Below are 12,014 nucleotides of genomic sequence, written 5' to 3' on the forward strand. Positions count from 1 at the left end.
TTCTCTCTGCCTCCACCCCTCTACTCCTCTGACCCTCCCTTGGCCCTCCCAGGACAGTCTGTGCACACCCCTTTCTAAGCACTTACCACTCTATAGTAATGCCTGGCTCACTATTTACTTCTCACCCTACATTGGAAGCTCCTTCAACACAGGAGCTGTCTTTTTATGGTTGTTACTCAGTGTTCAGCTAGTGCTGGGCACATGGTGGGAAGGAATGAATAGTTATGATACTCGTTGACTGGTAGAAGCAAAGAGATGACTCGTGGGTACAATGTGTTTTAATAGCAACAACTAAACTGAGGGATCTTACATGTTCCCTCCTTCCACTTCCTTCATTATGCTGATTGAAGGAGAAACCAGAAACCAGCACCATCAGCAGGAAAGGTCGCATCTCTCTGAGGTACTGCTTACTACTGCCCAAGGACTTTCTTCTACTCGTGCCCAAGATGACAGATATCCGTGCCGGGCCTGGCAATGATACAAGCTAAGGGAAAGGTATGGAAGGATCCATACTTCTGCCTAGGCATCAGTCCACAGTGAGTCTTCAGAGATAACTAACAATTTTATTTTATACCTTTTAAAATCTCGAGTGCCTAAGATGGAACAGACACTGGACCAGAAAGATTATTATGATATGGCCACTAGATCTGCATGGAAAACCCGTAAAATTTAGTATTGTAAAATACTTCTTGCAATAAGACATAATACGTGTTCCGCTCTTATCATGGAGGTGTGGAGAAAGTGCTATGGAAGCAGAGAACAATGAATTCACCTTGGAGTGATCAAGAAAGGCTTCAACAAGGTGGCAAAGGAGCTCTTACAGGATAAAAATGTACAATTCTTCTCAGACTCTATGGTCTCCTGCCTCACTTTAAAGACAGCGTTTATTACACATGGTGGCCTATAAATTCATCAGTGCTCTGTCCCCTCCCACATTCCCCAGCACCTTCTATACCTCGGGCCACACCGTATCACACAGGGAAAGCTCCCTCCTGCTGTAGGACTCTGCCATAGTTGTTGCCTCTACTCAGGTGCACTGTCCCTGGATCTCCCTATCTTCTCATTAGGTTTTCAGCTTAAAATTCTCCTCAAAGCAAGTTTCCCTTCTCTTCCAAATCAGATCAGCTATTCACAGTCACATCACCTTATTGCAATTCTATGTATTGCAGTTAATTTTCTTACCTTTATAAGTGAGTGTGCGTGTGTATCTCGTCTACCTGTCTTTGCCTTCCTATCCAAGTTTTTTGAGAGAAGGGACCTGGCTGGCCTTGTTCATGGCTGTTGTCCCAGTGCCCAGTGACTAGAACACATAGTAGGTGCTCAACAAATGTTTGTTGAATGGAGTGGGTAAATGAGCAATACAGTGTTTATTGAATGAGAATGAGGCTTAAAAACATGAAAGTGTACCATATGTTTGAGGAACAGCAGTGATTTGTTATGGCTGTGGGCAGGGATATGTTTGGGTGGGAGGTGAGGCTGGGAGGGTGGGGAGAGTAGTTGGGGGCACACTCTATAGCTCTAATTGAAATGGCCCTTATGTCCTAGGCAACAGAAGCACAGGATCATTTTTAAGTAGGGAGTGCCTTGATTGGATTATGACTTTCAAAAAGCCACTCTGGTCTAGTTCAGGAGAGTTGGGCACTGGAAACCACCTGGTGTTGGGGTGGAGGTTGGGTTAGGAGATTACAGATTGTTTAACCCAAGGGGAAGTTGATGACAGACTGACCTAGAATAACATTTGAGGGATAGAAGTGGAAAGTGAAGAAAAACATACATTATTCAAGTAAAACCGTTGGGACCTGGGGACTGACTAGATCCAGGGCTTTGAGGGAGAAGGTAAAGGCTGTATGGGAGACGGTGAGTGCATACAGGAAGGAGTAGAAACAATGACTCTAGTTTTGGTTATGTTGAGTCTGAGGTGGCCGGGGAACATCTTTCTCTGATCTCTAGGAATTGTGCCACCACCACACTGTTCCTCCTACCCTTTTTCTCTTTTCTTTCCTGTTTTGAATCACTCCCACAAACCATGAATGCTCCCTGCTTCTTGCATGCTGGGGCACCACGCCAGCAGCTCCACATTCCTGAGGAAGAGACAGAGCTCAGACCTGGAGGGCTGGCTGTGGCCAACCACGGGGGACGGCTCCCTGACAGGAAGGAAAGCTGGCCTGCCGGCTGGGCACAGACAGGAGCTTCCTCTGCTGCAGCAGGTGCCCAAGGCCAGCTGCTCCAGCCCCTCAGGCTCAGATCAACAGGATGGGACAGCCCAGACGGAAGGAAGCCTGCAGGGAAGGACACCCTGCAGACAAGGGGAGGGGGGCGAATTGGGGCGAAGGAGAGACAGGAAGAGCAGCCTGGGCTGCTGAGCTGGCGCCCCTCCAGAAGATTCAGGAGAGGCAGTGACAGGAGACCATTCAGTTCTCTTCCTTTCCTCCGTGGGCGTCTCTGGCGGTGTTAATCCTATTATTATTACTACTGTTGTTGGCTAGCCTGAGCCTTAGATATACAAGAAGAAACCATCGGAAAATGTTCACAGATTTGACAGTTTTTAAAATAATTAATTTCCTTTCTATGTTCATTCTGTGCTTATTGGTAAACACACACACATACACACTTATATTAGCCTTTCAGTTACACAGGCAGCGCACGGGAGGGGCAGTGACCTTTGCCACGCGTTGGCCTGTCCAAAGCAGATAAAATATCCCTTGTGCTTTAAGCCCCGTTATCATAACCTAACTCTCCAACAACAGCTACTGTGAACGGGGACCTAACGGCTGAAAAGGGGTAAATAGGGAGCCAAAGCAGAGCTGCGGCCCCCCCATCAGGAGGCCCCGCCCTCTTCCCCTCTTCGGACCAACCCGGAGGATGGGGGTCGAAGGTGGGGGTTGTGTGGGAGTGGAAGACAAGTAGTGCTTTGGAGGGGCACTAAACCTAGCGGATATCCCTGCAGCAACCCCACCCCCAGGCGTGGCGGAGAGCGCCTCAGCCTTGCCCAGGAGGCCCCTTGGCGACCCTGGAAGATTCCACCCCAAGCCATCACCACAGTTTCCAGGCAGGGCCCTTCCGGAGGCTTTGGTCTGGGGTGGGCGTGGGGTTTATCTTTGAAACAGATTGTAGACTGCAATGTAAACTTTAACAGCATCGAGCTCAAAACTCGATTCCGCAGCTGATCCTAGGCACCAGAAAGGATTACAAAATCGGGTCTACGGCTCCCATCACCCCATTGGTCCAGTTCTCTGGCTTCCTGCAGTCCCCACGCCGTTCTCTCGGCAGTCCAGCAGGAAGGATGGGCGGGGCAGGAAGGATGGGCGGGACGGGAGGGGCAGGGAGGGGCGGGCACTGCTCCCAACGACGCAGATGGTGAGGGCGAGCCCGCGCCAGAGGCCTGGGCGTGGGCAGGGGGCGCAGTAACAGGTGTCGGCTGTGGGACTGGGCTCCTTTCCCTCCTCCTCACCAGCCCCCTCGATCCCCGCGGCCTAGTGAGGCAAAACCTAGCAAATGCTTGAGAAACGCAGTTTAGTCGGTCAGCAGGCTCTTGCTTTCTTGCCAGACGAGCAGAGGGATGGCGTTTCCAAATGCAAATCTCTTGGCTTGGACCCCTTAGCTTGCAGCCGCCGCCTCCCCCGCCCATCTGCCCGGCGTCCCGCCCACCCCGCGGCGGGCTGAGTTAAGGCCCCGCGCCAAGGGGACGCGGCAGAGTGGGCATCCCTCTCTACCTCCCACGTGGGACTAGCCCTCCGTGGTGCCTGGGCATGCCGCTGCCGCGCCTCCGGGCTAGGTCCCTGCCCGCGGCACCGCCCCCTAGATCGGGGAAGGGAACGACAGGTGGGGGGTGGGCGAGGGATGAGGGGCGTCACTGAGTCAGGTGGCAGTGGGATCCCTCGGGCAGAGGGAACACGCTGCCTGGGATTGTGTACACGCTCCACTGACACAAGCTTCACGCTGCCGGGCAGCCGCTGATCACGCGTGGCCCCGCGAGCCTATTGGCCAGCATCTCACACACCTTTGTCGCTGATTGGCCTGCCTCAGGCTCCGCCCCACCCCCCGCCCGCAGTGCGCGGCAGGCGGAGCGGCTACCTGAATGGGGAGGGGGCAGACGGCGCGGAGCACGGTGTCGGCGGCGGGAGTGTCGTCGAGTGTCTCCGAGCGTCTCTCTGTGGCCAAGCAGCCGAGCAGACTAACAGCCAGTCACCGTGCTGCTCGCGGCCAGGCAGACAACCATGCTGAACTTCGGCGCTTCTCTCCAGCAGGCTGCGGTAAGTCACCTGGGAATGCCCCTGTCTTTCCCTGCCTTGCCACGTCTGAGCGGCCAGTGGGTCCGCGAATCCCGAGCCCCTGACATCAGCCATGCCTGAGGGCCAGGGCTGCAGAGGAGTCGTGGAAACGGCGGGGGGGCTTCCTGCCTGCAGACTAGACATTGGTGAGGGCGTGTGTATCGCGAGGGGGTCAGGAGAGGCGGCCTGGGATGTAGAGCGAAGGGAAAGACGGATCTTGTTCAAGGTGTAATGAGGGGAAGGGGCAGCTCCGCAGAGACTTGAGGCAAGTAAGGAAGTTGACTGGAGGGGCAGAAAGAGTGAGGAGGTCTGCTGCCCAGGCTGCGAGGATAGGAGAATGTGTGAAGGAGGGAACAAGGGGGCCACCCTGCACCTGGCGCCGGGGAGAGATGCCTCTTCCTGGATCAGGACTGAGATACATGCTGGGAGGGGGCTGTTCGCGAGCATTTGAGGGGCGGGGTGTGCACAGAAAAGGACACCCTCTCTTGGGGGGTCTGAACCGAGGCTTGCGGGATGGGGGCTAATCAGCAGACAGCCGGGGGCTGGGGGAGGGGGCGCCCGGCGGGGATGTGGGGCAATGGCACGCCGGCTGCAAATCACCGAGGAGGGGGATGAGAAGTTGACTCCCAGATGTCGGCAGGGTACTCCCCATCCCCAGCGGGTGCAGGTGGCCGCCTTCTGCGATCGTCTTGGAGGGGGCGGGGAGCCGCCTCGGGGATGGGAGGGTGGAAAGCGGGACCCTGCAGCGGGGCGAGGAGAGTGGGCGGGTGGGGGGAAGCTGGGGCCGCGAGACGCGGGGGCCGCATGTCTAGGCGGGAGCCGCAGGCCCTGGGGCCGCGCGTCTGGAGCCCGAGCCTGTGGGGGCTGCACGTCTGGGATCCCATGGAGACGCGCGGGGGGCGGGGGGCGGAGGCCGGAGCTGTCCGACTCGGGGAGGGTGCGCCGCCTCTGCTGGGAGAGACTGGGTGGTCTGAGGTCCCTCGGGCGGCGTGGGAGGGAAGCACCGAGGGCTTGGCCGGGAGGGGGCGGGGGCCGGGTTTCCGCGGGGACCCGGCTCCGCCTCCTGCTGCTGAGGCGGAGGCCGGGGGTGGGCCGGGAGCGGGTGCGCCCGGGGAGCTTCTCGTCCCCGAGTGACCCAGTCCGGGCCTCCACCAGGGGCGGGAGCGAGGCCCGGCCCCACTGTCGGTTCCTAAGGGAACCGCGGTGAGCTGGGAGGGGCGGGCGCTCCTGGAGTAGGGCGCCTGCGGCCCCGCCCCTCCCTGCGGGCTCCGGCGCGCACTGCCGGGCGGTTGGCGGCGGCGCCCGCGGCCCCTCCCCGGGGCTGGCGCGAGGGCGGGGGCCCGAGAGCTCAGGAAGTAGGTGAAAGGTGACGGCGCGGCAATTCCCAGTTCACGTTTCCTGTGCTGCCGGGAGCAGCGGCTGATCACGCTTTGTTCACATGCCTCGCCCCCTCCTCCCACCGCCCTCGCCCTGGTGGCCCAGCCAATCCGGACCAGGGCCGCCGGGCTGGCTGGCCTATGGCGGGGGCAGGGATGCAGAGACGTGCGAGCTGCGAGGAATGTTCCCAGTGACTCACCCAGGAGCCTCATTGAGGTTAGGGCGGCCCCATCCGTCTGTCCCCGCCAGCGAGGATCTCCCCCGCCGTCCGCCTCCGCCCCTTGTCTGCCTCCGCCGCCCTCGCCTCCACCCGCGCTTCCCTTTCCTCCCTCCCGCCACACTCCCTTTCCTGCCTTCCCCGCTTCTCTTCCCAGCTCACACTCCTCTTCCCTGCTGCCTGCTTTTCTCTTTTCCTTTCCTTGCATTGGCGTCTTGAGGCTTTTACACATACATGCGCTGTCCATTACAGCTTGCATAAAGGCGTGCTCGATTATGCAATTGCGCCGTTAGCGATATTTCTAGAGCAGTGGCTGGTTTTCTAAGCACATCAACCCGAAGGGTTTATGCATTTTTTAAAAATGAGCGTTGAGAATAATACCTTGCAACATAAAGAATGTGTTTCAATATTTTTACATAATCTCTAGTTTGAGAGAAAGAATGGGATCCCACTAATGGAAAATAGGAGAGATGGTGGATAGTACCAATTTTTGTAACGTGCTGTTTATGGAACTATGATATGAAGCAGTAAACAATAGGAGCTGTACATATGAATACAAAGCGTGCTGTTACTTTGTCATAAAGCAGTTCTTTAAAAAATTAAAATAATCTGTTTTGACTGTTGCAAACTCCTTGCAGCCAGGGTTTTCGCAAATTCGGAGTAGAGTTGCTGAACTTCCTGAGTAACCAGTTTTTAGTATTTTTGCATTAGCTGGTCATAGTTGTGGATAGCAAACGATTGTGTTAAAATAGATCCCGTGAAAGGGAACACAAACATGAATTGAAACTTAAATAAAGCTTTGGTATTTTTCCATAGATAGCCAAGCTTTCAGAAAAGTTACATTTCAGATAACCTCATACACTAATTTGAAAGAGACTGTAAAGGTTTTTTTATTCTGTTGATTATCACGAAGGGCAAAATGACTTTCCAAAGCTCAGGCCCTTAGGAACAGGCCCGAGCTGCGTCTACTGCACTGCATTATTAAAGAAACCCTTGAGAAAAGAAAACTTATGTGGAGCCTTCCCATAGTTATTTTGTCTGACCCCAGTTGCAAGTGGCTACTCTGGAAAGAAAATAAAATTTTTTTCTTTTAAACCTAGTGCTTTGTTTTTTTGGATCACAAATGCATTGATGGCCTTTGGCCTTGGTCCCCTTAATGCTAATCACCTGCTCCCCTCCAAGTGGCGAGGATTTCAGTGTTCAAGCATTCAAGGTAAATGTGAGAGAAAGAATAAGGAAGATTTTACCATCTGAGTGGAATGAGAGAAAAATTATTTCATGTTTTAATTTAGGAACTTTTGCAAATAGCAAAGAAAAAATTGTACAGTGTTCTCGTTTTATTTGGATGATAAAAATATGCTTAAAAACATTTATTTGTTTTTCTATAGGAGGAAAGAATGGAAGTGATCTCTGAAAGATCAAAAGAGAGTATGTATTCCTGGAACAAAACGGCAGAGAAAAGTGATTTTGAAGCTGTAGAAGCACTTATGTCAATGAGCTGCAGTTGGAAGTCTGATTTTAAGAAATACATTGAAAACAGACCTGTTACTCCAGTATCTGATATGTCAGAGGAAGAGAATCTGCTCCCGGGTACACCTGATTTTCATACGATCCCAGCATTTGTAAGTATTGTTGTTCTTTAAGATGAACGTAAATGATAACGATATCTTAATTTTCATAATGAACTATTATTAAATTTCTCAAACTGTTGCTTGTGTATTTCTTTGTAGTGTTTGACTCCACCTTACAGTCCTTCTGACTTTGAACCCTCTCAAGTGTCAAATCTGATGGCCCCAGCGCCATCTACCGGACACCTCAAGTCATTCTCAGATACTTCCAAGCCTCACATTGCTACATCTTTCAAAGAGGAAAATAAGAGCACAATACCTGTCTCCAAACTCCCCAAGGCTCAGGCAACGAGTGTGATTCGTCATACAGCTGATGCCCAGCTCTGTAGCCACCAGTCCTGCCCAGTGAAAGCAGCCGGCATCCTCAACTGTCAGGACAGTTCTTTTCAAAGAAGAACCCACCTAAGTGTTGAGGCTGCAAGAAAAAGCATACCTTGTGCAGCTGTGTCACCAAACAGATCGAAATGTGAGAGGAACACAGTAGCAGATGTTGAAGAGAAAGCAAGTGCTGTACTTTATGACTTTTTTGTGCCTTCCTCAGAGACAGTCATCTGTAGATCCCAGCCAGCCCCCGCGTCCCCCCAGCAAAAGTCAGTATTGGTTTCTCCACCTGCAGCAGTAACAACAGGGGGAGTGCCACCTATGCCGGTCATCTGTCAGATGGTTCCCCTCCCTGCAAACAACCCTGTTGTGACAACAGTTGTTCCCAGCACTCCACCCAGTCAGCCACCAGCAGTCTGCCCACCTGTTGTGTTCATGGGTACTCAGGTGCCCAAAGGCGCTGTCATGTTTGTCGTACCCCAGCCAGTCGTCCAGAACCCAAAGCCTCCAGTAGTGAGCCCAAATGGCACCAGACTCTCTCCCATTGCCCCCGCTCCAGGATTTTCCCCTTCGACAGCAAAAGTCACTCCTCAGATCGACTCATCAAGGATAAGAAGTCACATCTGTAGCCATCCAGGATGTGGCAAGACATACTTTAAAAGTTCTCATCTGAAGGCCCACATGAGAACGCATACAGGTACCAACCATTCCTTATTTATGCCATAGAAATTTAGATGAACTTTTTTTTTTGGCAGTGATCACAGATATAAACCAGGCATATAAGGAAGAACTTATCATATTAGCCAATTCAGTGGATGATATTTACCTGTGCAAGCTCCTCTAAGAGATTTAATTAAGGTGTTTTGTTTTCATTTCTCAAATGATTCTCTTAAGTGTCTTGAGTAGCTACTTTAATAAATTACTTTTAAAGCCGTTGTACTATAGTTGAAGTCCAAAAATCTTTTTGTTTTGGGCTTTTATAAAGGGAAGACTTTTATCAGTATGAAGGTGAAAGTTGAAAATAGTGGATGCACATGTAGTGCTTACTTGACAGTTTATTAATTTAATAGCTTTTATTTTTAAAGTGTATTATCTTTAGATATAATTATGTAATTCATAGCGATTTAGTAAATGCATAGTATTGATGATTGAATTTTTTTGTTTCAGGAGAAAAGCCTTTTAGCTGCAGCTGGAAAGGTTGTGAAAGGAGGTTCGCTCGTTCTGATGAACTGTCCAGACATCGACGAACCCACACAGGTGAGAAGAAATTTGCCTGTCCCATGTGTGACCGGCGGTTCATGAGGAGTGACCATCTAACCAAGCATGCCCGGCGTCATCTGTCAGCCAAGAAGCTACCAAACTGGCAGATGGAAGTGAGCAAATTGAATGACATTGCCCTACCTCCAGCTGCTGCTCCCGCACAGTGACAGATTGGAAGGTGAAGAATCAGAATTAACTTTGGTCAAAGCTGGGAGCCAGTGGTGACATAAGAATGCTTCCACTGCAAGTCTGTGGCTCTCCAGTACGGGCTGAAAGCAGAAGCCCCACAACTTGGGGAGAAGGCCCACACTGGGTTAGATGACAAGAAGTGCTATGGTCACAGTCACATCACAGAGCGGCAGGATTCATTTCTTATCACATAAGAGAGAGGAGAAAGCTTTTACTCCTTTAAATATTTTTTGAAGGTTTCAGATGAGGTCAGCACAGGCAGCACAGATTTTGAATTAGTGTGCATAATTTGTTACTTTACTTTTGCCGTTTATACTTGAGACCAACTTTTCAATGTGATTCTTCTAAAACACTGGTTTCAAGAGTATAGAGACTGGAAATCAACATTACGGTACAGAGATGGAGATATAAAATCTGTTTTTATTATTACAAATATTGTCATCTTTTCCTAGAGTTATCTTGTTTACTATTCCTAGTCTTTCCAGTCAACTTTGTGGACATAGTTGTTGAATAGACCTAGCATTTTTACGTAATTGCTGACATTTGGAACTGATTAGCTGTATATTGCTAGAGGGTCCAAAGATTTGGAATCCTCAATAATTTAATTGCTTTGAAGTGTAGCTACATTTTTTTTTTGCATTTGTTCTGAAAGTTTAACAAATGACTATATCTAGGCATTTTATTATGCTTTGAACTTTAGTTTGCCTGCAGTTTTTTGTGTAGATTTGAAAATTGTATACCAATGTGTTTTCTCTAGAGACTTAAGATACACTGCACTTTGTTTAGAAAAAAATTTCAAAAATGAAAATATATATTGTAAAAAAGGGATATGAAGAATTTTAGATAACTCCTTGAAAAAGATGGCTTATGTCATCAGTAAAGTTACCCTTATGTTATGAGGATATAACATGTGCTTTATTGAATTAGAAAGTTAATGACCATTATTCACAAATGGACAGATAATATCCTGTTATAATTTATAGGAGATTATTGGGGGATGTGGAACTAGATGTGTAGAAAAATTACTAGAAAATTCACTTTTGTTAACAGTATTTCTGTTATAGTCTGTTCTGTAGTGGATGATATACACAGTGGTAAAACAAAAAAAAATGTTTAAAATATATAGTGGAAAATGTCCCTATATCTACCCATTTAATATTTTTCTGATATCCAAAATCTTGGACCCTTGGAAAAGTTTTTTTTTTTTTAAGTAAATAAAAAATCCTTGTGATTTACAATTTGCACAATATTTCTTTTGTTGTACTTTATATCTTGTTTACAATAAAGAATTTCCTTTGGTATATATAATTGGTTGACTGCATTTGTTGAAAACTATAACCTTGGCATTAATCACTTACGGTACTAGGGCCTCATTTCAATTTAGGACTGTAGGAGTGTCTTTAACATGTGAGTCTATTTAGAGAATATATACAAAGTGAAGCCAGGTATCTGTTTATTTAGATAATGTAAGAGCTCACCTAATACATTTTGTTTATTTATTTATTTATTTATTTATTGTTTTTATATTACAGTTGCCCCATTTATTCCCCCATTGCTCCCCCCCACCCCACCCACCCTCTTCCCCCATTCAATCCCCATTCTGTTGTTCGTATTCATGGGTCATTCATACTAGTTCCTCTAATACATTTTAATTTTTAAATATTCTTGTACATTTTGATGAGTGGGGGTTGAAATATAGCTCTGGTTCTCAGCAAAACCTTGTTAAGTAGCATTAAGTTAAAGGAACACCACAGTGAATAATTATAAGCAATGAGACTGCCATGGCAAATGAAAAGAAGCCTGACTTATTAAATAAGGAGTAAATTGTTCACCACCAGAAGTTAGATTAGCTCAGGCCCTTAAATGCAATAAACATACTGGTACTTAAGCTGCATGAAAGTTAATCCACCTATGAAAAGGAACACTTACTAGTCACTCATCAGTAAAAAGAACTAGGGGCTATAAATGCTACTTAGTGTATTGAGTATAATTTTGGAGATCACTGTGTGCTTTGAGATCCCCTTGTGGTCATGAAAGGACATCTCCCATGGTGCCCAACTTCACCATTGACCCAGAGTCTGGGTCACTGTTGAACATCCATGGTAAGGGACAATGTACCCACTTGGCACCAGTTGCAGGACACACATTTTTTCTTAGAAACTTAACACCACGTAATTACAACACAGCTTCTGGGGAGAGACCTTGCCGTTCTGCAGCTTCTGTGTTGGGAAACAACCATCCTAACTCACTATATTTCCTCATGATGGAAGGTCTTCAAGAAGTGGGAATGAAGGAAAGTAGCTGACCCCGTGCTCGGTTCCTTGCAATGACAAGGCCAGTGGGAATGTGCCACCCATTGCTGTGTTCTTCCCATCCCTAGTTGGCATTAAGACTTTTACCTAGAAATCTTCTAGATAAATCATTTGAATATTAGGTTTGAGTTGAATGTTTATGCAGGCTCTGATCTTGAGGCAAAGTTGCCCCAAAACAAGTACACTTAACAGCATGTTACGATAATGTATTCGTGTAGCTTTAACACTTCTCTTTTGATTGTTTTTTGTCTGACATATATTAAGTTGGACAGTATGAAATCGTTGCTATTCAGCTGTCTTTCAACAGATCAGGAAATTTTAGATTTAGAGAAAGTTGCAAAAATAGTTCCCATTTACCCTTCATCCAGCTTCCCCTTAGAACACCTTACACAGCCACAGAACACTTAATCAAAACTTAGAAATTAACCATGGTACAATA

The 12,014-nt window shown here is 48.3% G+C and overlaps 1 protein-coding gene across 1 annotated transcript; it reads left to right on the forward strand.

Annotated features, from left to right (window-relative positions):
* Nucleotides 1–3,995: 3,995 nt before the first annotated feature.
* Nucleotides 3,996–10,552, forward strand: KLF10 (KLF transcription factor 10). The gene is made up of 4 exons (XM_090283483.1): nt 3,996–4,253; nt 7,254–7,487; nt 7,596–8,511; nt 8,982–10,552. The coding sequence occupies exons 1-4, from the start codon at nt 4,218–4,220 to the stop codon at nt 9,239–9,241; spliced, it is 1,446 nt and encodes a 481-aa protein (XP_090139609.1). The 5' UTR covers nt 3,996–4,217; the 3' UTR covers nt 9,242–10,552.
* Nucleotides 10,553–12,014: the final 1,462 nt, after the last annotated feature.

Source organism: Furipterus horrens, unplaced genomic scaffold, assembly GCF_987537825.1.
Source record: "Furipterus horrens unplaced genomic scaffold, mFurHor1.1.pri manual_scaffold_7, whole genome shotgun sequence".
Classification (NCBI taxonomy): Eukaryota; Metazoa; Chordata; class Mammalia; order Chiroptera; family Furipteridae; genus Furipterus; species Furipterus horrens.

Coding starts and splice junctions, on each gene's coding strand:
- KLF10 (XM_090283483.1), top strand. CDS start 4,218: ATGCTGAACTTCGGCGCTTCTCTCCAGCAGGCTGCG. Junction 4,254..7,253: donor CTTCTCTCCAGCAGGCTGCG/GTAAGTCACCTG, acceptor GTTTTTCTATAG/GAGGAAAGAATGGAAGTGAT. Junction 8,512..8,981: donor CCACATGAGAACGCATACAG/GTACCAACCATT, acceptor TTTTTGTTTCAG/GAGAAAAGCCTTTTAGCTGC.